General features: G+C 45.0%; 4 protein-coding genes across 6 annotated transcripts; 2 read left to right on the top strand and 2 right to left on the bottom strand.

Annotated features, from left to right (window-relative positions):
• Positions 1 to 4,064: 4,064 nt before the first annotated feature.
• Sb (serine proteinase stubble) lies at positions 4,065 to 17,982 on the top strand. The gene is made up of 10 exons (XM_017176149.3): positions 4,065 to 4,811; positions 12,426 to 12,488; positions 13,263 to 13,883; positions 14,024 to 14,223; positions 14,300 to 14,598; positions 15,310 to 15,748; positions 16,285 to 16,474; positions 16,549 to 16,846; positions 17,254 to 17,403; positions 17,463 to 17,982. Exons 2-10 carry the CDS (start codon positions 12,448 to 12,450, stop codon positions 17,595 to 17,597), a joined length of 2,373 nt encoding a protein of 790 aa, XP_017031638.1. The 5' UTR covers positions 4,065 to 4,811; positions 12,426 to 12,447; the 3' UTR covers positions 17,598 to 17,982.
• Positions 17,983 to 18,569: 587 nt separating this feature from the next.
• Mic26-27 (MICOS subunit 26/27) lies at positions 18,570 to 19,612 on the bottom strand. The gene is made up of 2 exons (XM_017176154.3): positions 19,324 to 19,612; positions 18,570 to 19,259 (listed from the first exon to the last, which is right to left on the bottom strand). Exons 1-2 carry the CDS (start codon positions 19,473 to 19,475, stop codon positions 18,722 to 18,724), a joined length of 690 nt encoding a protein of 229 aa, XP_017031643.1. The 5' UTR covers positions 19,476 to 19,612; the 3' UTR covers positions 18,570 to 18,721.
• Positions 19,613 to 19,739: 127 nt separating this feature from the next.
• LOC108081131 (growth hormone-regulated TBC protein 1) lies at positions 19,740 to 22,378 on the top strand. Of its 2 annotated transcripts, XR_011445128.1 has the most exons (5): positions 19,740 to 20,134; positions 20,223 to 20,432; positions 20,505 to 21,136; positions 21,198 to 21,639; positions 21,693 to 22,378. XR_011445128.1 is itself a non-coding variant. In XM_017176151.3 (4 exons), the coding sequence occupies exons 2-4, from the start codon at positions 20,404 to 20,406 to the stop codon at positions 21,527 to 21,529; spliced, it is 993 nt and encodes a 330-aa protein (XP_017031640.1). In that variant the 5' UTR covers positions 19,740 to 20,134; positions 20,223 to 20,403; the 3' UTR covers positions 21,530 to 22,378. The 2 variants fall into 2 exon arrangements, 1 of the variants encoding a protein (XP_017031640.1); XM_017176151.3 differs by having other exon boundaries at positions 21,198 to 22,378.
• Positions 22,379 to 22,437: 59 nt separating this feature from the next.
• On the bottom strand, positions 22,438 to 25,053 carry Fer2 (48 related 2). 2 transcript variants are annotated; one of them, XM_070286589.1, is made up of 5 exons: positions 24,925 to 25,053; positions 23,382 to 23,581; positions 23,039 to 23,321; positions 22,723 to 22,934; positions 22,438 to 22,661 (listed from the first exon to the last, which is right to left on the bottom strand). In XM_070286589.1, exons 1-5 carry the CDS (start codon positions 24,969 to 24,971, stop codon positions 22,534 to 22,536), a joined length of 870 nt encoding a protein of 289 aa, XP_070142690.1. In that variant the 5' UTR covers positions 24,972 to 25,053; the 3' UTR covers positions 22,438 to 22,533. The 2 variants fall into 2 exon arrangements, with proteins under 2 accessions (XP_070142690.1, XP_017031642.1); XM_017176153.3 differs by having other exon boundaries at positions 23,066 to 23,321.
• Positions 25,054 to 27,793: the final 2,740 nt, after the last annotated feature.

Genomic DNA, 27,793 nt, shown 5'->3' with positions numbered 1-27,793 from the left:
AAATTAAATAAAATAGTATTTCATTGTCAATTTTTCCAAAATAAAGAGGAATATGTGAAGCATTTAAGAAATATATATTTAGAGAGCGTCCAGAAAAACTTACAAATCTTTTTTAAATTTTCTAACAAAAGCTTAAAATATTTTGGAACTTAAATTGGGAACCGTTTGCTGAAGATTTTCGATTAAAAAATTTACAAAAAACTAAAAATCAGCTTTCTTCTTAGCTTTTTTCCCTTGGCATTAGGCTTTTCTTAGCTGTTTATTTTAAAGCAGCTTTTTTTGCTCAGAAAAAACTGACATCACTGTTTGCCGGCACTGTGTGCCGGCCGCAGTTTGGCTTAAACTCGACTTCAGATCGGCCGCAGTTTGGCTTAAACCGCGCTCGAGTGCGGTTCAGATCGGTTTCCGACTCGGATTCGGTTTCGATTTCGTTATCGCGCTACGTCCAGCTCCATTCTTGGTCTACGTCTACGGATAACATAAAAAGCCCAGCAGAGAAAAACAGAAAAGGTGCCTAATTTTTTTGTAACACACTCGAAACGTGGTATGCCCCCGGCTAGAAACCAACGAAAATGTTTAAGAAACAAAAAAGATGTAGTAGTAGTTTCCGAAACCGAAAACCCAAGACATTTCAATCAATCAAAAAGACGCAAAACCTAATCGAAATTGTTAATCGAAAATTACACAAAATGGAAGAAACTGTTAAGACACAAAAGCCCAGAGCCATAAGCATGAGCCCGTCAAAAGTGAGAGTTTTCCACGCCTCGGCCTGTGTGTGGTGTGTGGTGCGGTGTGTGCCCCGTGTTTGGAGCAATTTTGCCGTAGTTTCTTCATCTCGAGCTGCCTCTTCTCGATGGCTAAACAAACTTGCGACTCAATCACGGCTAATTGCGCATGCGAGGCCGCTTTGTGCGTATTTAAAGCGCCGCCTGGTCGCCTTGCCTCGCCCCGTCGACCATCCCGTACCACATATATTACAAAACCGGAGCTCGGCTGCTCCTTAATATGCGTGTCACGTTGTCGGCCATCAAGTTCAAATTGCATTCGCTGTCAACGCATTGCACCAGCACCAGCAACAGCAGCAGCAGCAGCCGTAGTCGCCACTGAGGCAACTCTTCTGCTTCTGCTTGCGGCGGCACGCGTTGAAATTTTGAAATTAACACCCAGAGGGGCGACAGGGGGACAGGTGCAACTGGAGCACACTGGCTGCTAATTAAGAAATAAAGAGTTATCAGCTGATGCTGCTGCTGCCGAGGCTGACAGCAGGACAACCGTGGCCAGGCCAGTCTCGGACAGGCGAATGACCCCTGGCCGCCGCTCGATGGGTTTTGGCAGGCGACATGAGCACTAATTAGTCGCTGCAAATGCTAAATGCAATCGCAGCTCGGCTCGCCGCCACTTGCTCTTGAACAGCGCAAAAAATCCACAAAAAATAAAAGAAGGAACAGCGAAAAACGCTTCGACTTTAGCTGCAAATGCAAAGTGAGTTAATGCCGCGCCAGCCAGTTTTTCCTGCTCCCGACACTGTCAAATGCCAACTTTTGCGGGCTAGGCGACTTGCGACTTGCTCGTGGGGCATTTAACTGCCAAGCTAATGCACTCACTCACAGATACTCACACACACACACACACACTCGCACAGCCACCCTGGACAGGGATCTAATACAAGTGCAGTTAATTAATTTCTTTGTTGTTCTCTACGGTAAATCATGCCGTGTGTGCTGCTCCGGTGTTGGTGTCGACTCTTCGCCTGAATTTTCGCACACACACACAGAACGTGAAGCACTCGGGGAAAATTGAAAATTTTCGGAAAATCTATTGCAATATTTTGTTTAAAAATCTCAAAGTGAAATTGAAAAAGTGTGAGATCAAAAAGTGAATTTAAAGAATTTCTGAAGTAGGTTCAAGTTTTTCTTACAAATATTTCCTGGAATCTTGTGTCGAATTTTGAATTATTTATTAAATTTATAGTCATTCTTATTTATATAACCTTTTTTTTTGTTAAAATTTAGTTTTCTTATTAATTTCTGTTTTAATTTTTTCAAAACCATATTAAATTTTTATATTGTGAAAAATATTAATGTTTAAACGCAAATAAGTTTTTGAATGCTGATAATGCTTGCAGTAAAAATATAAAAATATAATAATTAGCAGGATCTGCCAGATTAGCTTATATAAATATTGTTTCATAGTTTATTTAAATTGTTAAGAAATGCACTTCAATTTTTAATCTGAAAAACAACATTTTACATAGAGCCTTCTTTTTCGTTCTTTGTATTTATTATAATTTCTTTTAACAATTCAAGGTATATTTTAAAATATTTCCCTATAAGCATGCTCAATTTTTCCATGTGCATTGTTGGCATAAGAACTGAGATCAGAACTCTGCCCACTTCCCACTGTTTATTGAGGAGTTTTCCACCGCCTGAGCTGGTGCCGCGAATTTTCCGCCAAGGCCTCCGCTGCCACGTCTTTGACTTTGTCTTTTGTTGCAGCTACTTGAACTGCATTTGCATATAAATTAGTTTTGATAGCGCTCCATGGGTCCCCAGCAGCCGAGGCAACCGAAGCACCAGCAGTTTGATGTTTGTTCTTTGAATGCGTTGCGAAAAATCAACTTGCAACTTGCAACTTGCGGCTGCAACTGGCTAACGGTATTCATTAAGTGAAGTACAGCGAAATGGGATGGCTGCAAGGAAGAGGACGGAATGGGGGAAATCAAGCGATAAGTCGGCAATAAAAATTGGCAGCACTTTGGCACAATTAAGGCAAGGGGCTGGCAACAAAAGACCTGGCCCGGCTAACAGCTAACTGGCCAACTGGCTCTGCACCAGTTAATTGTTGGCCGTTGACAACTTCCACTCGTCGTAGTCGTCGTCGTCGTCGTGCCACAAGGAAGCATACCATTAGGCCGCAAAGAAGTGCAAATTCACATTTAATGAGCCACTGGCAGCGGGGGGAGCCAGGTGAAAGGGGGCAGGAAGCTGCGGTCTGAGGCATCTGAAAGTGATTCTTGCGGTGCCATGTCCATCCAGCCATCCAGTGGCTAATGCCAGTGCCACAGGGAAAAGATAAACAAAGGAAATAAGTGGTAAATTGCAAAATTATTACCATGAAGAAAATTAACTATGTACAAATTATTTATTTATTGAGAAAAAAAGGTACAAGAGCATTTTTTCACAGTTAGATTTTCTTTGAAAAAATATAAATAAATAATACTACGAGAATTATTAAACTAAACTATGTTCTCAAATTCGTACTTATTCTTTGAGAATTTGTTTTGAAAGGGTAACTATTTGTTTTTTTGGCTTAAACTTATACCTTTTCTTTATGTTTTTCTTTAAACATACTTCTCTTTCAGTTTATTTAAAAAATTCAAATAATTAGTTACAGCTTTGCCTCTTCTCTTGTTTTATTACCTCTAACTTTTCTCAAGTCAATCAAATTTGTGTTTAATGCACATTTGATTCCGATTTATTGCCCCAAGTGGGAGAAACCTCAATTTGTTAGCCCAATTACTGGCGGCGCTAATGTTCCTCTCACCCAGTTAAGCATCTTTAAATTTAAAGACCGTCCGGCCCGTGGAGGCCCGTGGAGGCCTCCCCCGGAATTGTCACTTTCGAATCAGAGATCCGAAATTATAAACACGAAACATTAATTCGTTAAATCGTCGTCGCTTTCAACTGTCACTTTTGAGTGGTCTGTGGCTGTGAAATGCAATTTCCATTTCCATAACGCCTCATAACTCGAGATAGCCATCAATTTTGAGTTTTTTTTTTTGCCTGGGCCTGGGCCAACCTGGCAGTTACCAACCTGCAGACTATGTGTGCTACTCCCTGATATACATCAATTTTTGGCGATTCCGTGGCGGCTACCAGCGGATCGAATGCAAATAGGGCTAGAGCTTGGCCTAATCACACGGCTGTTATTTTTGTTTTTGCATAAATTTCGGCTAAGAGTGAAGCCGAAAATCGATGCTGGGCAGGCATGTGATTTCTAATTCGATCGTTGGCCCATTTCCATTAACAGCTCTACTTCTGTTTCTCTGTTTTGCAGCCCACGAACGCCCGCCCACGTCTGCGCGAGGTGGTGAGAAAATAAAAAGAAATCAACCAAAACAACAAAAGTGAAAAACAATAAAGGCCGAGGAAAATCGCGGTGCAATAAAACAAAAAAGCCCAACTAAATCACAGGCGAAATAAATATTTTTCAGTTCGAGCCGCAGCAATAAACAGAAAACAAATAAAGCCACAGCCTGAGACGGAGCTGAGAAGAAAGGGTCCCATCCTCAATTAATTAAGAGTGCTGCTTTCGTTGCATTTATTGCCTCGCATCGACCACAAAAACTGGCTCACACAAATACTCACACAGGTTTTTACGGCATCGCAGTGAAATGCAAATCAATTGAACGCAATATTAATATTATAAAAAAAAGAAAAGAAATCGAAATAACAGAAATACCAAAAACCCGAAAACGCTACAATTTGATTTGCCATTAGCCGAGGATTTAATGTGTTTTACTGGCCATGAAAACTATGGAAAGTCCACAGCAAAATAATTAACGAAAATTCCATCGAGGTGTGCGTGCAAATAATACAGAAAAAGAAATATTAGTTTATAATTGGAAAATCGTAAATCGAAAAACCGCCAAGTGACCAAAATGGCAATGAGTGAAATTCAAAGTTAATAACCCGTCCGAAGTGCGCCGTTCTAAATATTTTATTAAACATTAAACAGACTCTAGATAAACCAGCCAGAAGTTTAACGATTTACGCCAGATAGCACAACAGACACAGAACCGAACGTCCAGAGTAAGTCGATGCATAAATTCTTTTTACTGTCCAAGCTTTCACCTGCCGCCAAAGTTTACGATGATATTTCGAAACCATAAACTTCCCTCTCACCTGCAACTACTACTTATATTATTAAACAATCTTTAAAACCGACTGAAGACATGTCCATAGCTGGATTAATAGCCAGAGTGATTCTATTTACGGTTCCCATCCCGGACTAATATCTTAATGATCAGTCTGGGGCCTAATTGGGGAATCGCCCGTTAGGTCCAATGCCTAATTTACGAAGACCTTAAGAATTTCCTGAACCTACCTATTTACTGCTAAATTAACATCAACATTTGTTTTATAATCCCGAAAATTGTTGGCACCTGTAGGTAATAATTTTCCCGACTAATTTGATGGCCCCGCTTAATTTGCCCAGCCATTCTAATTTCGCAATAGTTGCCGCATCGAAATCTTGTCCATAAATCAGAGGTTGGCCATTATCCGGCGTGTGGTATTATAAAACTCACGACGAAGCCGAAGTGCCAGCCCGTCTGAGGTTGTGTCAACTGCGTTTCTGTCGTTTTATTAGCGAAAGTCATCGAGCAGAATAATTGTTGTTCCCCCAATTCCTCCGGTATTCCAACATAGCCATCCTACATGTGCATATATATATCTATATATGGTAGTAAGTAGTGGCAGTACCAATACCACCACTCCGTTCAGGCGGCAATCAAAGCGCGCGCTCATAAAGCGCAATTCACTTGCGCGTAAAACAAAATTTGTCCTCTTACTCTTAACCAATTTCGGTGGCTCTGGGCCTTTCGGCTTGCCAGCTCCAGCAAACTGTGACCATCTTTTGGCGGCGCGACTGCTTCCAGCGGTTATATAATTTACCGAACCCATTATTCCATTTGTACAACTTCAGGCGCAAAATTATTTAAATGCGTCAAAAGTTTCTGTCGCTCTGGGAAATTGTGAAATTATATCTGAGCGATAGTTTAATTTCTGATTATTATGGCGATTGGGAAAGACCTTGGCTCCTCGGACAGTTATACAATAAAAGTGCAGTGGCCTTAGGCCGCAGTTGCCTAAATTGGCAGTCTTGAAACTACAAGAAAAAGCCTGGCTAAGATGTAGGATGGAGAGCATAAATGTATTTACATTTTATTGTATCAATAAAGAAAATGCCATAAGGAGAGCTTAATGGGCGGTTCTTAAAATCATGTTAGCCTTAACCACAGCTCTGTCATTACACTCCAGAATTTGTAAATATTTTCCCACCATATAATTGATGGTCGGTTCCTGTGGTTTTAATTTCCATAATTCATGCCCGATGCCTTTCAGAACGTAGCGTGTATGAGGCAATACCTGGGGCTCCCGCCCTTGAGCCTAAATGATTAATGCATTATTCAAGAGTTGACAAAGAAGTTCCCAGGCGAACAATGACAATGAGTTATGCCATAAACGGGGCCAAGTGGAGCAACTTTATTCCCGAAAATGATCTGGGTTTCCATTATTATTCGAGATTTAGATGTCATTCACAGTCAATCAATAAATGAGATCAATAGGAAGATCTGGCCATGAATAAACGCACTGAATAAACATGCTATGCATAAGAGCTGCCCCCGATTACTGGCCATTAGGCTGATTTTATGACATCAACACAGATTTAGCATTTACAGCTACAAGCAGCAATTAAAGTCTAGACGGCGAATGCAATCGTCGAATTAATCATTGGCCAACTGAGAGGCGAGTAAATGAATGAATGAATGAATGAATGAATTAACGAACGGAACGGTCTGTGATTATGAATGGCAAACATCCAGCAGCAGATATGTAATTATTTTTGCATTAATTGCGGACACACAGAGCCATTAACATTAACACTCTTGACACTCTTCGAGCGGCCCGCGAATCTAGTTTAAATGAGTCTGGAGGTGTGAATCGGTCCAATTGATGTGGCACTCTGGCACTCCTTGAGAGCGTGAAAAACCCTTGGGCCATCGCTCCATTCTATTTCGCCACTTTTCTTTTCTTTTTACAACTTTCTGCCCATCTCATCTGCCCGGGGAGGCACTCGAGTTGTCAGCGAAAAATAAGAGACAAGTGAATGCTGATTGACCCACTGGATAAGGGTTTACACTTGTCGGAAATATTGTAAATTTCTAAAGGAAATTTATAAGTAAATAGGTATTCAATATTTAAAATATAAAATCTATAATAAAAATGTATTTATTTTATACCAAAAGCGTAATATTTAATAATTAGCTTAAGATCGGTAACAAATGAAAGGAATATTCAGCTAATTTAACAAATTCCCATCATTACCAACTCAGTTACATTTCACCTTCAATCCAGGTAGCTTTCTGCCAGTGCTTGGATGGCCAACTCCGCTCCGGGGCGTGCTCCAAGTGACGCGACTGGGCAACGTGCATTTCATGCAAATTAACGATAAGGCCCAACCTATCCGATCCCTTCGTCTGCCATCATTAGGGACACTTACTTTTAGCTCTTTTCACTTTCAATCTGTCAAATTGTCACACACCGAGCGCTGCTAAGCTGAGAGCTGAACTGAAAAGTGATTGCGATTGCACGACTTCGTCGCGAATTCGCTGGCCTGGCCTGGTATTTACCTCTCCTCGCCGAAAGTGTTACGCTGCCGTGGAGGGACTGTTACTTTTCAACTCCGATCGGCGGCCCTCATTTGCGGCCAATTCGGATCGTTACGGTTACGCACGTGTTGCGGTAACTTCCTCAAGGGACCATGATCGTGCCCGAAATGGGGTCTTTCAATTTACCAATCCGCCGCTGCGACCGTTATGAAATCGAAAATGAAGCTATTTAGAATAGAGCTGGCTGGGATGAGTAGAAGAAAAGCTGAATCAAAGTGGAAATGAAAACCAAAATTAATTATGCCGAGGAGAGGAAAATAAATTACGAGAAGTCACTTTAGAACAGGCCGACCTCAAAAGCTGCAGCGTCATGCGGCTTGAGCCTGGCCAAGACAAAGTAAATATTTGGACAATGGAAAACAAAGCAGGGCCAAGTCGCTCTCCCGCCCCTTTTTTCCCCTCTCCTAGGCCCTCGGAAACGAGGGAAAACCCACAAAGGCCAGGCGAAAACAAAGACGAAGAAAGGAGGGAAAACAAACAAACAGTCCAACAAACAACAATAACACCTGGGGGCCCTCAACTCGGCTCAGTCAGAGGTGCAAGTGCAGCTCAGACGCAGCCACAGGTTGCATAGCACTTGACCATGCCCACTGGTGGTGACTGGCCACTGACCACCGGCCATTGGCCATTGGCCATTAGCCGCGTGAGGTTAATAAACCAGGGGAGCCGAGCCCGCTCCGGCTGTGATTTATGCTCGTGGCCCAGTCTCGGACACTTAACAGGTTGGAAACGTGTTGCTTTTATTTCGGACCGTCCGAAATGGATGCTCTGCCTAATGGCGCGCATCCAGAGGATGCACTGTTCCACGTTGCGTATGCGTAATGCGAGCCAGCTAAGGCGCAATTAATTAACGCTCGCCGCTTGACTTGATGTATTCAATCAGCAAAAACAGGCGCCAGAGTGCCACAGTTGCTCCATAAAGTCTACTGACGGGCGAAAAAAAAATAAGAAAATGAAAGTTGAGGAGCAATCAACATCCTGCGATACTAACAAGCTGTAAGATAAAACCCAATTAAAAATACGAAACCAAAAACATACTTAATATCTTAATAATGAACATACAGGCTGTAAATTAACTTTCAAATAAATATATCGTTACGGAGATGCTCTGTTTATGGCTCTTTATATGCTGAAACTAATTGTCTTTAACTATGTTTTGAGTTGGTAGTAAAATTGGCATTATTTCTTTACTCCTTTATTTCTAGTGACTTTTAATAATAAGTTACTCCCAAAGAACATTTTCCGTATCGCGTAAAACGGTTTCTGGCCATTAATCGCTATATCAAATGCCTGTCATTTATCATGCTGAACCACGGGCTCCATATTTCCCAGGTTATAACGAGATTTTAAACACTTCTTTCAATTTACTGCGTTGCTTCTGCTTCCGTTCTCGGAGCGCGAGTCGAGTTGTCGGTCGCTTGGCTCTTTTGATTTTCACAGTGATAAGCGACCGGCTCAGGTGCAACGACTTTTCCCCCTCACTGTGGCATATACTACAGATATTATTCCCTTATTCCGTGCCAGGTTCTTCCGTAGTCGTCGTCGCAGCATCGAGTGAGTGAGTGACCGCCTCCAGGTATGGATGGATTTCACATGGCCGGGCCACTCAAAAATTGTGTTTGCGTTACGCGCAGTGATTATAACAAGCTCTCTGTCCCGTGCTTCTAGTCTCTGTGCCTCCATGCCCCCACCTGGCTCACAATCCCTCTTACGAAATCTCAAAAGATGCCGCCAGCTCAGCTTCAGCTGGAGAGATTCTCCCCTGGCCGCTTCGAAGGAAACCCTTCTTAGTTGCAGTAAGAAAAAAAGAGGGCCAGTTGTACATCAAATAAAATAATCAATTTCCCAGAAATTTTTTATTTATAATTATCCTTCAGAAGATGTCTTATTTCCGCAAGGGATTGATTAATTTTCAAAGATTTTATTAGTTGTATAATTAGTTTAAGAATTGAATTCAAAGATTATTGATGAAATATATGTTAAAACACCGCAAATAGTTTCCTGTGCACCATATGGCTGCGTGTCAGGCTGGTTCCCGTCGCTCGTGGCTTGTGTGATCCAGTTGTTTATCTTTTTCATTAGCCTGGGCGGCCTGTCATCTGTGCCGTCGCCTGTCGATCGCCAGCCGATTGACAAAACGCCTACCGGGTAACCTCCACCTCCTCGGAAGCTGATACCTGATGGTGGAGCCGATGCCCCCGGATTCAGGCTCAGCCTCCATCCCTGTCCCATTCCATTCAGTGCTCTTAACTAAACGGGCTGAGACTTTTCCTCACTTTACTACACGCCAACAGCGGCGGCAAAGGGCAGAGGCACGAGGAAGTTAAGTGACTGACGCAAATTGCGCAATTGTTATTACAATTACTCTCTTCCACTAAGTTGGCTGGCTGCTGCAGGCCGGGCTCTAAGTTGGGCTGAGCCAAGAGTTCAGTTGGGATGAGCGGAGCTACTAAGCACGTACTTGCAGTGACAGAAAAAGGGGGTTAATTGAAGGAGTTCTTGAGCTAGTTTTGGATTAAATAAAGTTTGTGATGTTTTATATAAATACTGGATATTATAAATATTTTTATTAAATATAATGGTATATATATTAAAAATAAATACTAGATATTATATACAAAATATGAGCTAATATTTTGGCTCACTTCTGAAACAGCTCCTTATCTCTAACAAAATTCTATAGTTTTTTTTGTTAGTTAAACGTTTTGTTAAACTTTTTTAATGGAAAATCTTTAAACAAAAAACTTGAAGTAACTTTTATATTTGTATTTAAGTTTCTCTAACTTTTAGGTATGTTTTAATTTCATTTTAGTTTTAATTAAATAATACAAAAAAGAGAAAGTGAAACCCAGAAGCAGAACTTATTTTCATTCTTTAAGAAACTTTTTCTATGCTTCAGTGCTGATTTCGGCAAATGAAATCCAATTATACTTTTATTGTCGGCCATAAAGAATTCTTTTTTGAATTTAATTCAAACCTAGATCATTTCGGTCAGTGTTCTTTGCAGTTTCGGTAACATTTTTCTAATACTGAGCAGTTATTTGTTGTTGTTTGCTGGAAAATTATTTGGCCCTCGGCCGCTTCCATCTGTCTTGACTGTCCGTCTGTCTGGGCCTGAGTCGATGTCGAAGCCGAAGACGATGTCTGGTGATTTGACTGTTTGTCAGTCTGGTGGTTCTGGCCGTGGCTACCCGTCTTTGGCTCGTTTTGGCCTTCTAAAGATAGTCATTAGCACGAGAGATTGGCTGTTGCTACTACTTGGGCTTTTTCCCCAAGCTTCAGTTTCAGCTTCTGCTTCTGTTTTTGTTTTTGGGGCGTTTAAACGGGGTAATTACGTTTCGGGTATTTTTCGACCAGCTAGCGAAAAAAAAAATAACAAAAACTAAGACTACCGGGCCCAAAACTCTGCAGAAAGAGTGGAAAAAGCGAGCTGCCACCGCTTTCGTTGAGGAAATGAAAACGTAACGAAATCGATTTCCAACGGTTCATGCGCCGAATGGATCGCTATATAGCCATAAAGCCATATAGCCATACAGCCGGCGTGTGGCAGGGGCAAGCACATCTTTACCCCCGCCGCTCCCAATTGGAAATAGAGTTATTAGGAGTGAACGTTAGCGTTACGTTTGCCTTTGCCTCTGCGTTTGCCTTTGCGTTTGCGTTTCTGGCCCACTGGAGTCCATTGAGTAGTCGACAGTCGGCCGGTCGGATGGCCAATTCATGAATCGATTCGAGAGGCCCATAGAGAACACGGCACGAAATCGGCCACGGAGTGAGCAAAATGTTTGGGGCCAGAGCTGAAATTAATCTCGGGGCACATGTTCATCCGCAACAGCAACTACTACCGCCAGAGCCACATCAGCATCAACATCAATATCAATTTCGGTTTCAATCAACATGGACATGAAGCGTTTTCCAAGCCAATGATGTGCACAAAGTATTTGGTATCAGATTGCATTTGAACGTTTTGTAATTATAATCAACATTAAGATGATTAGGCGATAAACGGGATTTTTATGGGGTCTACTTTAAGCTCATCCCATGCATGATGTATATATGATCGTTCATCGGATGAGTATTGATTGGGAGAATGCATTTTAAGGTGAATATCAATGAGTATTTGATTGCAGGTAATGTGCGTCGAAAGCGGATCTCAGTGATGGGAATGAGATGGGTACAAGTGCCTCAAGTAGAGTTCGGAATTATGTCTATAAATCATTACCAGTAATTGTTTTAGAAAATAATTGAAAGTGTGTATCTTAACTTATTTATTTTTTATGTTTGAACATTTGTTTTCAACAAGTAGTTTTCATTCTTTGGCCAGAATCCTCATCTAATTCAGCATCCTTTTTCTAGTTTCTATCCTACTTTATCAAACACTTTCTCCTCCAAAGTTCCTTGATCTCCGCTTCCGCGAATTGCATAATGTTCCCAAGTGTCGCACATTTGCCCCCAGCCCGCCTCCGAAGTGTTGTCAGCACATCCGCGATAGCCACGACTCCTGCCACATTTCCTTGCCACATTGGCACATTGCCCCCACTATCATCATCGTCATCATCATCATCATCGTCGTCGTCATATACGGCAATCATCGTGATGATGACGAGATCTGGTGATTACGATCTTGGCCCGGCTAATGCCGCCATCTCGTGAGTGTGGGTTGTCTGGTGGGTGGGCCGTCTCCAGCACCAGCAGGAGCACCAGCACCAGCACCAGCTCCAGCTCTAGGTCCAGCTACAGCTCCAACTCCAGCTCAAGTGCTCTCCACATGCATGACCGCTTATAGTTAGATATTCCGCAGTTAGCCCACTAATTACAGCCGGGCACATTCCGCCCGACATTCTCGACAGCATAAAACATAGCTCGGTGCGGCGCGGCACAATAAAAAAAAAAAATAAAAACGACTCTCTAACAACCGACTTCTTGTGGCCATACCGATACTGATTATTATTATTCCCCGTGCAATCCATTGCAGACATGCGCCCGGCACGTTACCGATGAAGCAAGCCACTTTAATCAGACCCAGACACAGACCCAGGTGAGTTGACAACCCCGGGGAAGGGACGCGGCACGGGATGGGATGCAGCAGAAACCAGCGATGTGTGCTACCAGTTTAGGTTACAAACTATAAAGGCAAACATCTAATTTGGCCAGCAATGGATTGGCTAAACTTTAATTAAATTTGTACGAAAAAACCAAAGGAAAACAAAACAGAAAGAAAGAAAGAAGCGGCAACGATTCCGCTTTGATGAGCTGCACTGGAGGATGGAATGGGATGGGTTGGGCTGGGCATGGCAACGCTATCGCCATCGCCATCGCCATCGCCATCGCCATCGCTGCACTTGCTTTTGGGACAAGAAATTATTAATTGTAGCATGTGTCGTCTGACGTCGTGCGATCGCAATACATTTTTTCCAGTCTTGTTCGACAATAAAACAAGACGGCAGCCGCGAAAAAAAAAACTGATTATGAAGCAAAAGTGAAAAGTTGTAATTAAACCAGTCACTGACTGCACAGCAGCAACACAAAAACAAACTGCAACAGCGACAACGGCAACATCTGCAAGAGCAACAGCAGCAACATCTGCAGCAGCAATCATAAAGAGTAGAAATCGTTGCCTGACTTGAGTTTTTTTTTTCAACCATTTTTTGTTGCGACAAGTGCGCTTAATTAGTGGGGGTTTAGCCACCGGGACACGGGAACTCGGCGGCTCTAAGGTTCTCGGGTTCTGGGGTTCTGCTGTTCTGGCGGATGGGTTCCGGCAGGCGAAACAAGACTAATGTCCGAAAACTGTCATGCCGTTCCTTTGCAGAAGAAGCACAGCAGCAGAAGCAGTGGCAGCGGCAGCCTCCAACATGTGTCCCAAACGGCATTGGCTAGTCAGTAAAGCAACGGGAGCGGGATCAGGAGGCTCCAGAGGATCGGCAGCTAGGAGCCGGCGCAGTCTAGACCAAATAGTAGAAGTATTAGTAGCCTTAATCTTAGTCAATTGCCTGGTCACGGCGGCAGCGGCGCTGATCACACCGCCCGACAGTCTCGAGTCGCTGTCCCTCGGCTCCTACACCTCTGGCGACTCCGCGGATTCCTCCGAGGATGACGTGACCGGCTTCTACCGCAGCCCCCACCGTCTGGAGGGCTATCCCCAGATGCAGCAGCTCCAGCAGCAGCAGCAGCGGGGACAAAACTTTAAGATCAGCCCCAAGCCGTGCTCCTTTGGTCGCGTGGAGGGCACCTGCATGTTCGTGTGGGAGTGCATCAAGTCCGAGGGCCGGCACGTGGGCATGTGCGTGGACTCGTTCATGTTTGGCTCCTGCTGCACGCACAACTACACCGACAACATCGTCCTGCCGCAGACGGCCTTCTCCTACACGAGGCCCACCAAGCCGCTCACGCTGCGCCCGCGCCCACCGGCGCCCTACAAGCCCATGATCAGGTGAGCCATCCGTCAGGATCTTGAGATAATATAGCTCCTTATCCTAGTAATTACCACTAATCTCAGCTTAAAGTATTATGAGCTTAGTCAAGTCAAATTATTCCCTCTTATTTACTTCCCCGTTCTTGTCCCTTTCACAGCGGCATGACCACCATTGAGCGTCCCCATGGCGCTGGCACCATCGTGATTCGTCCTTCGGGGCCGCACCACCAGGGCACTCTGGCCCGGCCGCATCCGCAACCCTACCAGAGCAAGCCCACCACTGCCTCCGACCTGCAGAGCTCCGCCTCGCACCCCAGCTCTAGCTCTAGCTCCAGTTCCGGCTCTAGTTCGAGTCCCAGTAAGTGGGCCTGGCGCCCCCGCCCAACGGTGGTGCATTGTTAGCATAATTTGTAACAAACAAATATTATACACAGATAGCATTTGGCATACATCGACCCAGCAGCAGCAGCAGCATCAGCAGAATCAACAGAACCACTGGCAGATGACCACCGAGCCGAGCTTTATTACCAAGCCGCGGCCCACCGGCTGGACCAAGCCTGGCATCGTCAATTTGCCAATGCCCGCGCGACCCTCGAAACCGTCGAAGCCCACAAAGAAACCGATTGTCTACGAACGGCCACCGCCTCCGCCGCCACCCTCTCCGTCGACGACATCGACGACGTCCCTGATTTGGCCGGGCCAGACGCAGCCGCATCGCCCCACCAGGCCGCAGGTATGTAAATACGAGTCTGCTTCGGGTCCAGGTTCAGGTTTAGGTTCTGGGTCTCGCTCTTAGTCCGAGTCTGGGTGATGCATTGATGTCGAAAGCGAAACAAACGAGCCACGAGGTCATTTACTCCTCGCACGGCGACCGGGACTGGGACTGGGACTGGGCCCCCATAATGGCAGGCCACAGCCTTGGGGGACATTTTATTGTTTGCACAATGCGGAGCCGGAGCCAAAAGTTGATGTAAGATTCGCCTGCCTGCCTTTGCCTGCCTGACAATGACGAGGCCGCGGCCGCTCTCAGGGGTGTGTGTGAAATTCAGAACTCTTCCAGGAAAGAGTATTTCGAGCGGAGCAAGCCACTTGCCAACTCTAGGAAAATATCCAATTTAGGTTCGAAGGAAATTTAAATGGGAGTAAGTTCTTGAAACATAAGTTGTCAAGCACATTCCACAGAAAAAGCTGGTGGAAAGGTGTTAATAATGTTAATATACGATGTGTCCTTGGTTAGAGCATCCACACGTCAAGCTATAAGCCTACCATAGATCCCACTTAATGCAGATTTAGCGTCGAAATGAAAAATTGATTCTTTGCGTGGAATGGGAATGGTAATCGGAATGGGTATGAGGATAGTGCAGAGGCAGATGGAGAATGATTTGCCACCCGAGCCTGGCCAAGTATTTTAGCATAATGTTTACCACTTTGGCCTGCCTTGCAGCTGTCGCCGGGCACATCATTAGCCGCATCCTCGTCCGCAGTGTGGCCATCAACATCGACTTCCACTTCGACGACAACGACTACTCGACGGACAACCACACCGCCAGCAACCACGACAACAAGGAGAACACCGGCCAGTAAGCCCACAAAGCCCTACCAGCGGCCCACCACGGCGATATCGAGTTCCTCCAGCTACAGTTCCAGCTCCACAACAACAACAACAACAACAACAACAACAACAGCCCATCCGAGCAAGACACCCACCACGATCGGAAGCACCAGCAGCAGTAGTGGTATCGTCACCAGCAGCAGCCAACGGCCCACGCACCGTCCGCCAGGCCTGGCCACCTCCGGCATCGAGACCAACGAGATAACGGACTCCTCCAGCCTGGACTCCGGGGCGCTTGGCCATGTCAAGACCATTTCGGCGGCGCGGAGCGGTAAGTGCCACGCCCCTACACTTGTAAAAAATCACTTAAGCTTGGATTTAGACCTGCAAATAGTATTTAAATTAAACGGGAAAAGGAATCCTCTTCAGGAACCTGAAATTTGTATACCCTTGCAGTTTGGAATTGGATTATATTATCGATTAGGCCAAAATTTATTAATTTAAATCCGGAAAGGTTTTCTGCTTTTTCTAATATTTTCTTTTCAATAATTTAATGGTGAATATAACTATATTTGCCTTTAGAAGCCACCAAAATGACTTACAATATTTCCTTTCTACAGTTTTCAACAAATATATTTAAATTAATTATAAGAAGTCAAGAATTAGTGAAGTAGAGTAGACTCCAATTAAATAGATTTCGTTGGCGGTACCAAATATTTTCAAACCAGTTAAGGAGAACCCATTGAGATAGCCCTATAAATTCGATTTAGCAAGCACGAGTTAGAGCTCTAAAGAATAGAGCAATAGTCGATCTGCCAGTCCGAAGATCTAACTTGACAATGCCATTTGTTATTGCCGCAATTGCAGAGTGCGGAGTGCCGACGCTGGCGCGGCCAGAGACACGAATCGTGGGCGGCAAGAGCGCGGCCTTCGGTCGTTGGCCCTGGCAGGTGTCGGTGCGGCGCACCTCCTTCTTCGGCTTCTCCAGCACCCACCGCTGCGGTGGCGCTTTGATCAACGAGAACTGGATAGCCACCGCCGGACACTGCGTGGACGAGTGAGTGGATCAGCCCAGCCCGAAACCGGACCACATTCAGCTAATCTGCGTTTCCCTCTTTTCTTCATCCGCAGCCTGCTCATCTCGCAGATACGCATCCGCGTGGGCGAGTATGATTTCTCGCATGTGCAGGAGCAGCTGCCCTACATCGAGCGCGGCGTGGCCAAGAAGGTGGTGCACCCCAAGTACAGCTTCCTCACGTACGAGTACGACCTGGCGCTGGTCAAGCTTGAGCAGCCGCTCGAATTTGCGCCGCATGTCAGTCCCATTTGCCTGCCCGAGACGGAGAGCCTTCTAATTGGCATGAACGCCACGGTCACAGGCTGGGGTCGTCTCAGCGAGGGCGGCACCCTGCCCTCGGTCCTCCAAGAGGTGAGTATCCAATGCTCCAGCTCCAGCTGAAGTTTAAACTCCTTTTCTTCAGCTTCAGCGACAATGAAAACCATAGCAAATTGAGCTATGATTTTTTTTTTTTTTGGAGTGGGAGATTCTAGAGAGATTGTGTTGATGAATAATCGGTAAGGAAGGCATAGGGACCAATAAGGAGGAGAATATATCAAAGAATTAATAGATGCCTGTTTTATTTTTATGTGAATATATTTCATAAAAAACAAAACGTAAACATCGTCAACTCGGACAGCTTTGTTTAGTCATTGCTCAGGAGTAGTTTTTATTGTCATGGCTCCGACTTAAAGGACTTGACATACATAGGACTACATTTTTTTGACAAAAAACTCTTTAATTAATTAGATAATTAATTATTTTCCTTCCCTAATCAGGTCTCCGTGCCCATTGTGAGTAACGACAATTGCAAATCGATGTTCATGCGCGCAGGTCGCCAGGAATTCATCCCGGACATATTCCTTTGTGCGGGCTACGAGACAGGAGGACAGGACTCCTGTCAAGGCGATTCGGGAGGACCTCTACAGGTAAGACCCATGTCAGATACCACAAGGAGAAAACTAATCCACTATCTCTCATTTGTCAGGCCAAATCCCAGGACGGTCGCTTCTTCCTGGCCGGGATCATCTCCTGGGGCATTGGCTGTGCCGAAGCCAATCTGCCTGGGGTCTGCACGCGCATCTCCAAGTTCACGCCCTGGATACTCGAGCATGTCAGATGATGACATAATGAAGATCTGGACGATGATGATGATGGCAGCCCGACATTTGTTATTGTTTTAATTTATCAGTTGTATCTTTAAGTCTTGTGTGATTTATCTTAAAGGAATGTTAAGCGTAGTTAGCTTCAATTTAACAATTTTAATAGCATTGACCTTGACTTGGCCTCGTGGGCCACTGCCACGCCCCTGTCCGAACACACACAGTCAACGCCCACTAAGTTAGTGTAGCGAAAATGTTAGCGCTGTAAGTCTAACACATATGGGAATCGCTCGGTCAGATATCGATCGGGTCCCCGAAGAGGGTTTATCTATTTGTACATAGCCGAAGGGATTATCGGGGATAACGGGGGGGGAAATGGAGAGTCATTTGCATGTCCACAAGTTGTTGGTATTTTAGAAGTAGTAGTAATATTTAACAATTAACTAAATCTATATTTATTGTAAACAATTGCGTGCAGACACCTCAACGTTGTCTGTATCTTGCCCAAAGAACATGTCTATCTATAGCGATGCGAAAGCTCGAGAGCAATAAAAGATAACTGAAAAACATTGTCCAGCATAATGGGAGGCCGTCGAGAGAGATGCCCATCGCCATAAGAGCCGGCTTCCTCTCCAGTCGGCAATCTCCGGCAATTGGGGGCCCCCGAGGGCAGGCGAACCTGAACCATTCACACAATTTGCAGTCATCGCCATGTTCGGCTGCGGGCCATCGAAGATGATTGGCACAATCGATTTGTACGCGGGAAGGCAGTCGGCATCCGCAGTCGCCACTTTCCTACGGATTTCACTTTTCAACAGCCTCAGCTCTCATCTCCCAGCTCCGCCAGTGACATTTGACTTGACACCAACACCTCGCGAGCGGCTGAACAATTAATCACTTGACGCGGCTCATGGGAGATCTGGCGGCATCGACAGCTGGTTCTGACCTGGGCCACGGCCCACACATGGTACCTGCGCAAGCAATGAGCCATCTTTTCACTTTTGGGACGCGAGGCCAATTTATTTCTGGCAACAAGAAAGATTACCACAAATAGAGATAACGAATTCCAGCTGGATCACATAATCGGAGAGAGACTAGGCTCATGTTAAGTCGATGCACACTTCTCGGCCGGATGGGGGTGCTCCTACTTCTTCTTGGGGAAGATCAACTCCTTGGCCTCGTCGACCAGGTCGCTGGCCAAATACTTGAGGTCCTCCAGTGAGGTAGGGAACTTCTGGATGGGCTCGATGGGCACCTCCTCTCCGGGCTTCACGCCCTTCACGAAGTTGTAGGCCACGGCGAAGATCTTGCGCCCCTCGTACAGCACCACCCGGCAGTTCTCCTCCGCCTGGCGGGGATAGCACAGCGAGGCCACCGCCCCCGCTCCGATGCCAGTGTACACCACTTTCTTAATAAAACCACCGCGGGCGCCGAAGATGAAACCTGCGAGACCGCCTACCACGATGGCCCCGCTGCGGTGCAGTGAGTTTTGCGGCTCATTCAGGATGTCGATCGTGTGCTGCGTATGGGCCTTGGCCGTTTCCAGGTAATGGCCCACAATGCCGGCCTGGTCGGCGACGGACTTGTAGCTGTCCTCTACACTCTCGCGCACGTACCGTACGCCGCTCTCCAGGTTGCGGTGCAGCGCCGAATCCGAGGACCTGTGCCTCTCCAGCTTGGGCCTGTGGAGGAAGCCAAACGGAAGGATTAGAAAGGAATTGGGAAGATGAGCCGCAGGGCACTCACTCTGGCTTGCGCAAGCTGTCGTAGATGGGCAACTCGCTGGGCCGGCACACCAAACTGCTGTCCGCCTTGGAGGAGCTCTGTTTGCCTTGCTCTGGTGCCGCAGTCACGGCCACCGCCGCCACGAGTCCCATTGTCGCCGTTTTGCGCAGCATCTCGCAGGTTTCAGCAGTGGATTTAGAGCCTCGCGTGGTGGGTCGATCGGAATTTGGGCAACTGGTCTAAATTATAAGTTTTACTCAGTTGTTTAACATTGCGTAATGTGTCACGACACGGAACGACTGCTTGACGTGGCGTGAAGTAGAATGGCGTGGAATGACGGAAAGCGAGATAGCACGACAAAAGCTGAACGATCTGGCACTTTTGGTGGCGCGTTTTACATAACCGATTGGAAATTCTACACCATTGCTACATTTGACACTGTAAATTAACCGCTAAGCCAAATTTAGTGTGTCCAAATGCCGAAAGTGGAAATTTCTAGGGGAATTTCAACTGTTTGAGATTTTTAGGGAAAATCCAATTAGTTATGAAAACAGAGTGAAACTTTAAATAAATAAACCAATTAAGCCCACTGATAAGCGGACCAGCAATCTTCAATGAAATCACTAGCCACAGATAATATCCCATCGAGCACCTGCAAGCGCACGTCCAGCGGACCGGCCCCAGACGCTCCACCTCGCACCTGTGCGTCGGCCGCCCCCCAGCCCTCGTCCGTGGATGTTATCAGGTCCGAGGCGCGCTAAGGCAGAGGCAGCGACGACGACGAGTGGGCGCGCACAAAAGGCCACCGCTCAAGGACGCAGCGTAGGCAGAGGTAGGCAAGGCTAAATAGGCTTATAAATAAATTAAGGGCCCGGGTCCCAGTAACGAACAATGTTTATTGACCATTGATTCCCTTGCAGTTGCAGTTGCAGTGGCAGCGGCAAAGGCTGCGACGTAACCGCGCAACGTGCCCCGAATACAAATAGTTCCCCCCTATTGGATTTTCTGCCATGCAACGGATGAGGAGCGGCTGACAGCGGAACGGCCAGCAAGACACACCTTAAATAGCGAGCAATATAGTAACTCTAGTCATTAGTTCATATGGATGCTACCGCAAGTTCAAAGTTCAGGTGAGTGGTGGGCTCGTAGCGAAAGAGTATCTTTTCACCGCAACTTCAACTTTCTTTGGTTTCTGCGGCCAGCGATGTGGACGAGTATGGCTTCAAGCGGGGCGAGCACTTCGACTACAAGAACTACGGCAAGTTCATGGACGGCTACCTGAAGACGCTGACGCGCCGCCGCATGAAGTGGGAGGCCATACTGCAGCAGAACACCGATCTCAGCCAGATGGACCCCAAGCTTAAGCGGTACATACGCAAAGGTATACCCGGGCCGTACCGTCCCGACGTCTGGATGAAGATATCCGGCGCCGCCGCCGCCCAGCGCCGCTCTCCGGATCTCTATCGCAGTCTGCTCAACGCAGAGCCCTACAACAAGGAAATCAGTGATTCCATATCAATCGATCTACCTCGTACCTTCCCCGACAATATTCACTTTGACTCGAAAAAGGAACGTCTGTACAACATCCTCATCGCCTATGCCCACCACAATCGAGATGTGGGCTACTGCCAGGGCCTCAACTACATCGCCGGGCTGCTGCTCATCGTCACCGACGACGAGGAGAAGTCCTTCTGGCTGCTAAAGCACATAGTGGAGAATATTGTACCGCAGTATCATTCGCACAACATGGCCAACCTGCTGCGGGACCTGGCTGTGTTCCGGGAACTGGTCATCAGGCGGATACCCGCTGTGAATCGGCATGTGGAGAACTTGGGTGAGTACGGAAATTGTGATAAATTCGAGTTCTTTATGATTCATTCACATTTCAATGGCAGGCCTGCCCTATCCGGTGATTGCCAGCAAATGGTTCATCTGCATCTTTGCCGAGGTGCTGCCGGTGGAGACGGTGCTGCGCATCTGGGATTGCGTCTTCGCCGAGGGTCACAAGATCGTTTTCCGCGCTGCCCTGGCCATGTTCATTACACACAAGAACGCCATTTTGGGCTGCGACGATATTGCCGCTTTGGCAAACCTATTCCGGGACACCATGATCCAGGACAGCATTGTGACCGACTGTCACGGCTTTGTGCAGGCCATGTTTAGTCTGCGCCTGAAACGCAGCGAGCTGGAGAGCCTGCGCAAGGTGGCCGTGCTCAATCCGGCCTAGGAGACCCCCGGGAGCAGATCAAATTGAAATAGCAAAGAAACCAAAATAACAAATTGGAGAAGCAATCGAAAAATTCAATTATTAGGAGCGTAGTTCAACTTTGTCATTGCGTACGTACATGTTCATGATTGTGAGTGTTCATTATGTAATCGTCTCTATATAGCGCGCGCATTTGTATTACCATTGCCGACCAATATTGTAGCCAAGGCCAAAACAATTCGAGTATTAGCCAAACGAAATCAAAACGAGTTACCAAAGCGAAAATTCGGAACAGAACAGAAAATAGCTTATTTATTTAGCCGCGTATGTAGTGAGAGTAGTAGCCAAAAATTTCTAGTTGATATCTTCCGTATATAGAGCATGTAGCGGAGTACATGTCCAGTCATCCGCGAGCGCATTTAGCCCACGTTTCACCCCGCAACTGTTTTGTGTTCTTAGTTCGTTGATTCTTGGTTCTGTTATTGATCAAAGTAGAAGAAGGAGTATTTATTTTCGAGTATAACGTGTATGTACTTCGATAGGAGCTATGTGTAAATGTCTACGTCTAGATTAAACACACTTGTATTTACTTTTTATATATATATAAAAAATGCTTTTAAAGTTGTTACATAGTTGCCTAACTGGAAAGACGTCTGTTAGCCGCAATCTAATACTCAATACTATTTACAAAAGATTTATCCTGAAATATGATTTGAGGAATTGATTTGTAAATGCACTATCCCCACGGCCATTGAACCCAATAACTAAACTATTCCGGAACTCGGAAGAGGACTTCAATGGCCGGCGGGTTTTGTATTTTTTGGATGCAGCCAATATGCTTTTCAAATAAAATACTACTGCTAACTGTTAGTAACTGTAGAAACCTGTACAGCCTTAAACTAATTTCGGAGGTCTAAACCAAAACGGGGAAGACTTTGGCATCTTGAGGGAAGATCATAAGTTCGAGGGGAATTGCTTTCAGCACTGGATTGCACTCCATTGTAAGCCGGTCTAGGACTATGACTTTATGGCATTCCACAGTGAGCTCCGCACATGGGCTCCGAGGACAGGGCCAGCGAGGTGAGCAGTGTTCGCCGACCCGGATGGACGCCCAGATTCTCCCAATTGATCCAGGACAAGCGAGCTGTGAGATCTGCAAAGGAAAACTAGGCTTAGCAAGCTTTTCTGGGTTTCAACGACCCCGTTCTACGCACCACTTGTATTCCAATTGGCGCGATCCGCTTTGATCTCGCCCCGCAGACACTTCTCCACATAGGTCAGCGGATCGTAGTCGGTTTGGAGTACCTCACGCAGCAGGGATATGTAGGCTATGGCCAGGCGAAGAGTGTCAATCTTGCTTAGACGCTTCTCGTACGGAAAGGTGGGCACATGGACCCGCAGCTCGTCAAAGGCGGAATTGATGCTACTGCAAGACGCAAGGAAAAACCAAAAAGGGAGACCAAGGAATGCTCGTTAGTTAACCAATCAAGGTCTAGGCTCTGCGACAGGAAGATTTAAAATGGAAAAGACCATTTGGTGTACCCAGTTGGTGCGGACCTCTGGATGCGTTTCCTTTCCCGCACATTGGCCGCCTGTCGTTGCATTTTGTAGCTGGACGCAGCTGCTGCTCCCACGGAACCGTATCCGGGATTGGGGCCACCGCCGCCCACTCCGCCTGGAGTGCCTGAGCCTCCGTTGCCGCCTCCTCCTCCTCCTCCGCTGCTGCTGGCACTGGGACTGTTGCACATTAAGGGTGCTCCACCGCCGGAATTGTGCACTCCCATGGAATTTGTCGAGGAATCTAGGAGGTTCTCTGTAAGTTGGAAGTAGGGCTTGAGAAAATGCCCCAAAGATCGCTTTCGTTAAGTCTCACCTCCGCTGTGCTGCAGGTAATGCTGCTGGATGTGGCGCAGATTATTCGAGCTGAGACGCAGCCCCGAGTTGCCACCGCCTCCACCTGACCCGCCACCACCTCCTGTTCCGGCGGCACTTCCCCCTTGATGCTGGCCAGCATAAATGCAGGACGGCAGATCGTTGATCAGATCATCGTCAAAGTTGTGAAAGGGTAAATGGCTAAGGGGGGAAACGAAGTCTTGGTTAGAAACTATGATTTGGAATTTAGATTAGAAATCACAAGTAACACTTGTTTATAGTATTTAAAAAAGAAATCATTTGAATAATTACATTTTCATTAATAAAATTGGAACCTTATTTTCAGAGCCTTTATAAATTACATTTGTAGCTATTTTTAAAAATGTTTTAAAAATAGGGAAGCAGACATAAAAAATGTGTGGTCAAGTTTTAAGCTTAACATGATCTGTTTGAGTACTGCCCAGCATTTGTATACCCTTGAAGGACATTATTTTACCTATTATAGTTAGTCAGAAGTTTGCAACGCAGTGAAGGAGACGTTTCCGACCCTATAAAGTATATATATTCTTGATCAGCATCAACAGAGGAATCTTTCTAGATATGCCAGGAAGAAATCGATTTTTTCGTCATTTTTGCAAAATTTGATAAGGGGTTACATCATTAAAATTTTTGATTTTGATAAAAAATTTAATTTTCAAAATTTTTAAATGAAGTATGCAGATTTATTAACTGTAGAAAATCTTGCACAGAACAGTTTTCCGATTTAAAATTAATGCTCTTTTGGCCAAGTTATGATATTTTTAATTTAAAAAAAAATCAAGAAGTTTTTTTATATAAAAAATCCGATTTTATAATACAAAATAATATTTTTCTAAGTCAAGGAATCATTTCCGACCCCATAAACCATATATATTATTGATCAGCATCAACTTGCGAATCTTTCTAGACATGTCCGGAAGAAATCGATTTTTTGGCCATTTTTGCGAAATTTGATAAGGGGTAACATCATTAAAATTAGCAAAAATGGCCAAAAATTTTGATTTCCTAAAATTTCAAATTTGGTATGCAGTTTTTTTAAATTAATAAAAACTAACACAAAACTGCTTTCCGAATCGAAATTAATGCATTTTTGGCTTAGTTATGATATATTTTAATTGTTACATGCAAGGGTATACAAACTTTGGCTGGCCAAAGTTGGCTTTCTTTCTTGTTTATACTTCGAGTCGTTATTCAAATCTTTAATGCAAGAGTATTCAAACTTTAACTCCCCAAAGTTAGTTTAAATTATTGTTTCAATATTTTGGGATACAATAAACTCAAGAATTTAATTTAAAAATTTGCATTGTTTTAATTGTGTATAAGCTTCCGACGGCACAAAATAAATGTAAATAAAACGACCACTTTCCTGTCTTTTTTTTTTTTAACTTTTTTCTTTCAATTTTGTCAATATATTCACCAATTATGTCAATAATAGATATTTTACCAATAATGTTTACATATTTTATTTAACTAAAAAAATCACAAATCTCACAAAAAAACCTCACCTAATGGGCGGCGATGAGGACGAATCCGGCAATTGATTTCGCGACATTATCCCCCTACAAATATTGCACTTTTTATATTCTTTTTTTCACTGGACTTATTTTCTGCTAAATGGCACTTTCTTTCGACACTTCCGTTGCCCAATAAGTTTAAATTCCTAATGAGTCCATCTCCCGGGAATTGTGAGCCTTTTATAGTGCCGCAGTTCCAATTGGAAATGCCAGTACTCAGGCCAGGACCTCATCAACCCCCGAGCATCCTGGCAGCCAGTGGCCGTGCGCTCAACTCGATGGGCGGAGCTTGTCAAGTACAGCAAAGTACAGGGTGTTTGCCCATTGCCAACGAAAAGGATGCTGTGGGAAAGCCGTTGGACTTAACCGAAAGAAGTTACCCTTCGATTGATGGGCGTAGGATGTGGACCTGGAGTTAATTATGGTAATTGATTTGTCAAGCTCCTAAGGATGTGGATATTTGAAGAATGTCTTGGATTGAAAATTAAAAATAAAATATTTTAAAATTGTGTAGAGACTAAAACAAGTTTATAAATATATATTTCTCATTACCAACTTTTGCACTATACTTATCTGACCTGTAGGGCATCCCTTGGTTATCCTTACCGACAACCCCACTTTGCAGGCCACTCCCCTTCGGTTTTAAGCTCCAGCATTCGCTTTGTGCTTTCCTTCACCTGTTTTTGACAGTTTGCCATTATACTTCGCTCAGCAGGAAGCCGCCATGTTTGTGTCCACAACTTTGATGATGGGGGAATGACTCGGAAAGTAAATACGCAGGAGATGGGAGACAGCTCAAACCATGCCCAAGATAACCCTATCACAAACCCTTAAAGCTAACTTTTGCAGACATATGGCCTTCGAAACTCTGAAAAATTCCCCACTAAACAAGTCTGCTAGTAATCGGAGATCCTTATAGGGGCCTAGGGTAACCTGTTGATCTGACTTTTAACTGAAGTTCGATTCCCACGGGATCAGGACCAGAGCAATTAGATCCAAGGCAGAGATAAAGCTGGCCGCTACATTTTACGGATCATTTACCCTAACCAGAACCAGAAACGGGATCAGGAACCACTCGAAGCCGCAGTCGTCACGGTGCAATTGTTGAAATTGAATTATGTTTATTTGATGTTTTGGTTTCCTCGCAAATTAGCCACGTCAGCTCCGTCAGACCCGCCCAGCCGAGCGACCAGGTCGCGTGCCCTGACCCGAGGCGCGAAAATCCGTAGCTCTGCGATCCGGCAAACAAAGGCCGGCAATATGTTGGGGCGGATGCGCAAACCTTTTCATTACCAGACAAATTCGTCGTCGCACGCGTCGGCGCACACTTCACACACCCCGCACACCCTAGAACTCCAAGCTCTGATGACAGTAATCAGGTTTGATGGAGGGTAAGTGCCCGGGTCCGGCGCAGTGCCAGCGATTGAGAGCAGCAGATAGGACTGTGCCAGCGGGGACAAAGCTGACATCCATAAGTGAAATCTTGTTACAAACCAATGTAAACACGATTGTTAATTTAACTTTTGCAATTGCCGCAGGAAAACCGCCCTACGAGCACTGGTTCTGGTCGTAACCCTAAATTGTCATCGCACCACAATTAAATTATCGCATTTCAAGCGAGTGCGCCCAAGGAAGTGTAAATCTCGGACTGTGGGAAACCCAAAAATAAATAGAATGAATAACCTAAGCCCATTTGATTTGCATATAAGAGAATTATCCACAAGGTCTAAGCTGCACTGGAACAGGCCAATCTGTAACCCCAAAGTGAGGTGCCTAATTGAGTTGCTAGCTTTGTGTGTGGGAAGAAGTAGATATTTCAACTTTAAACTTTAATATGAGGGAAATTCCACGTCATAAATAACCTGTATTTGGGTTATCACTGATATAAAACCAATTTAAGATTTGTATTATTAAGAATTTTACTATTATCAAAACTAATCGGAGCTCTTTTTTACCTTAAAGTAAGATTGGCTATTTTAAATTCGATAATCGAGTTGATTAAAGCCAAGCCTCTATTAAGTTATCTCTTTTAAAAATATCAAAAACAGTAGTTGATATTCTCTGGTGATAGTTTCAAGACGTAATATTTCAAAGTTCGCTTTCTAATCAAGGTGGGTGGCGCTCTCCAAGCTATAAAGAACTCTCTGTGACTTTGATTATTTTTAAAGAAATCAAGAAATAATTGGCGAAAGATAATCTACGATCTAGGCGCAGTCACGTCGGAATAATTGAATCAAATGGTTCTCACACACACTGAGCAAATACTACGAAAAACAGATTGATGGTGTCAAGGAGTTGGTGCACCCATCAACCGCAGGCCAAAATGCTGACAGGATGCTTACCAAGGCCGCTCTACAAAAGACCCTTGTCTGGTACATATCGATTAGCGCCCAGACAGCCAAACCAGAGCAAATCCATTCTGAGGGTCCGTATACCGGCACACGACCAAGCACAAGCACCGAGCACTTTTCGGCAGGGATAATCCCACCCCGCTCCACTCGCCGCAACTCCTCGCCCAACCTCATTTCAACCGCAATTCGCTGCGGCTGCTTTCAACTGCCTCGCAGCAATTGTCTGTGAAATTGTTTGTTTATTTTGATGTTGTTTAATGCGTGCTAAGTCCCATTCGCCTTGCCCGAGTAGATCCTGGGAAAAGCAAACATCCTTAGCGCCAGTGCCTGAGGTGAGTTTCCGCTTGAAAATTTGCTTTTTAAGCTTTTCAAGGAGCTTCCATTGGAAATTTGGTTAGAGAATTGTCTGCAGGAATACGGATTGGAGCTTTGGAGGTCCTTCCTGGGCTTTTTTGGATAATAACTTTAGTTTATATTAAAAAGGAAAGTTTATAGAACACTTTCGTTAA

This window comes from Drosophila kikkawai, chromosome 3R, assembly GCF_030179895.1.
Source record: "Drosophila kikkawai strain 14028-0561.14 chromosome 3R, DkikHiC1v2, whole genome shotgun sequence".
Taxonomy (NCBI): domain Eukaryota; kingdom Metazoa; phylum Arthropoda; class Insecta; order Diptera; family Drosophilidae; genus Drosophila; species Drosophila kikkawai.
This window is presented reverse-complemented; position numbering and strand designations above follow the sequence as displayed.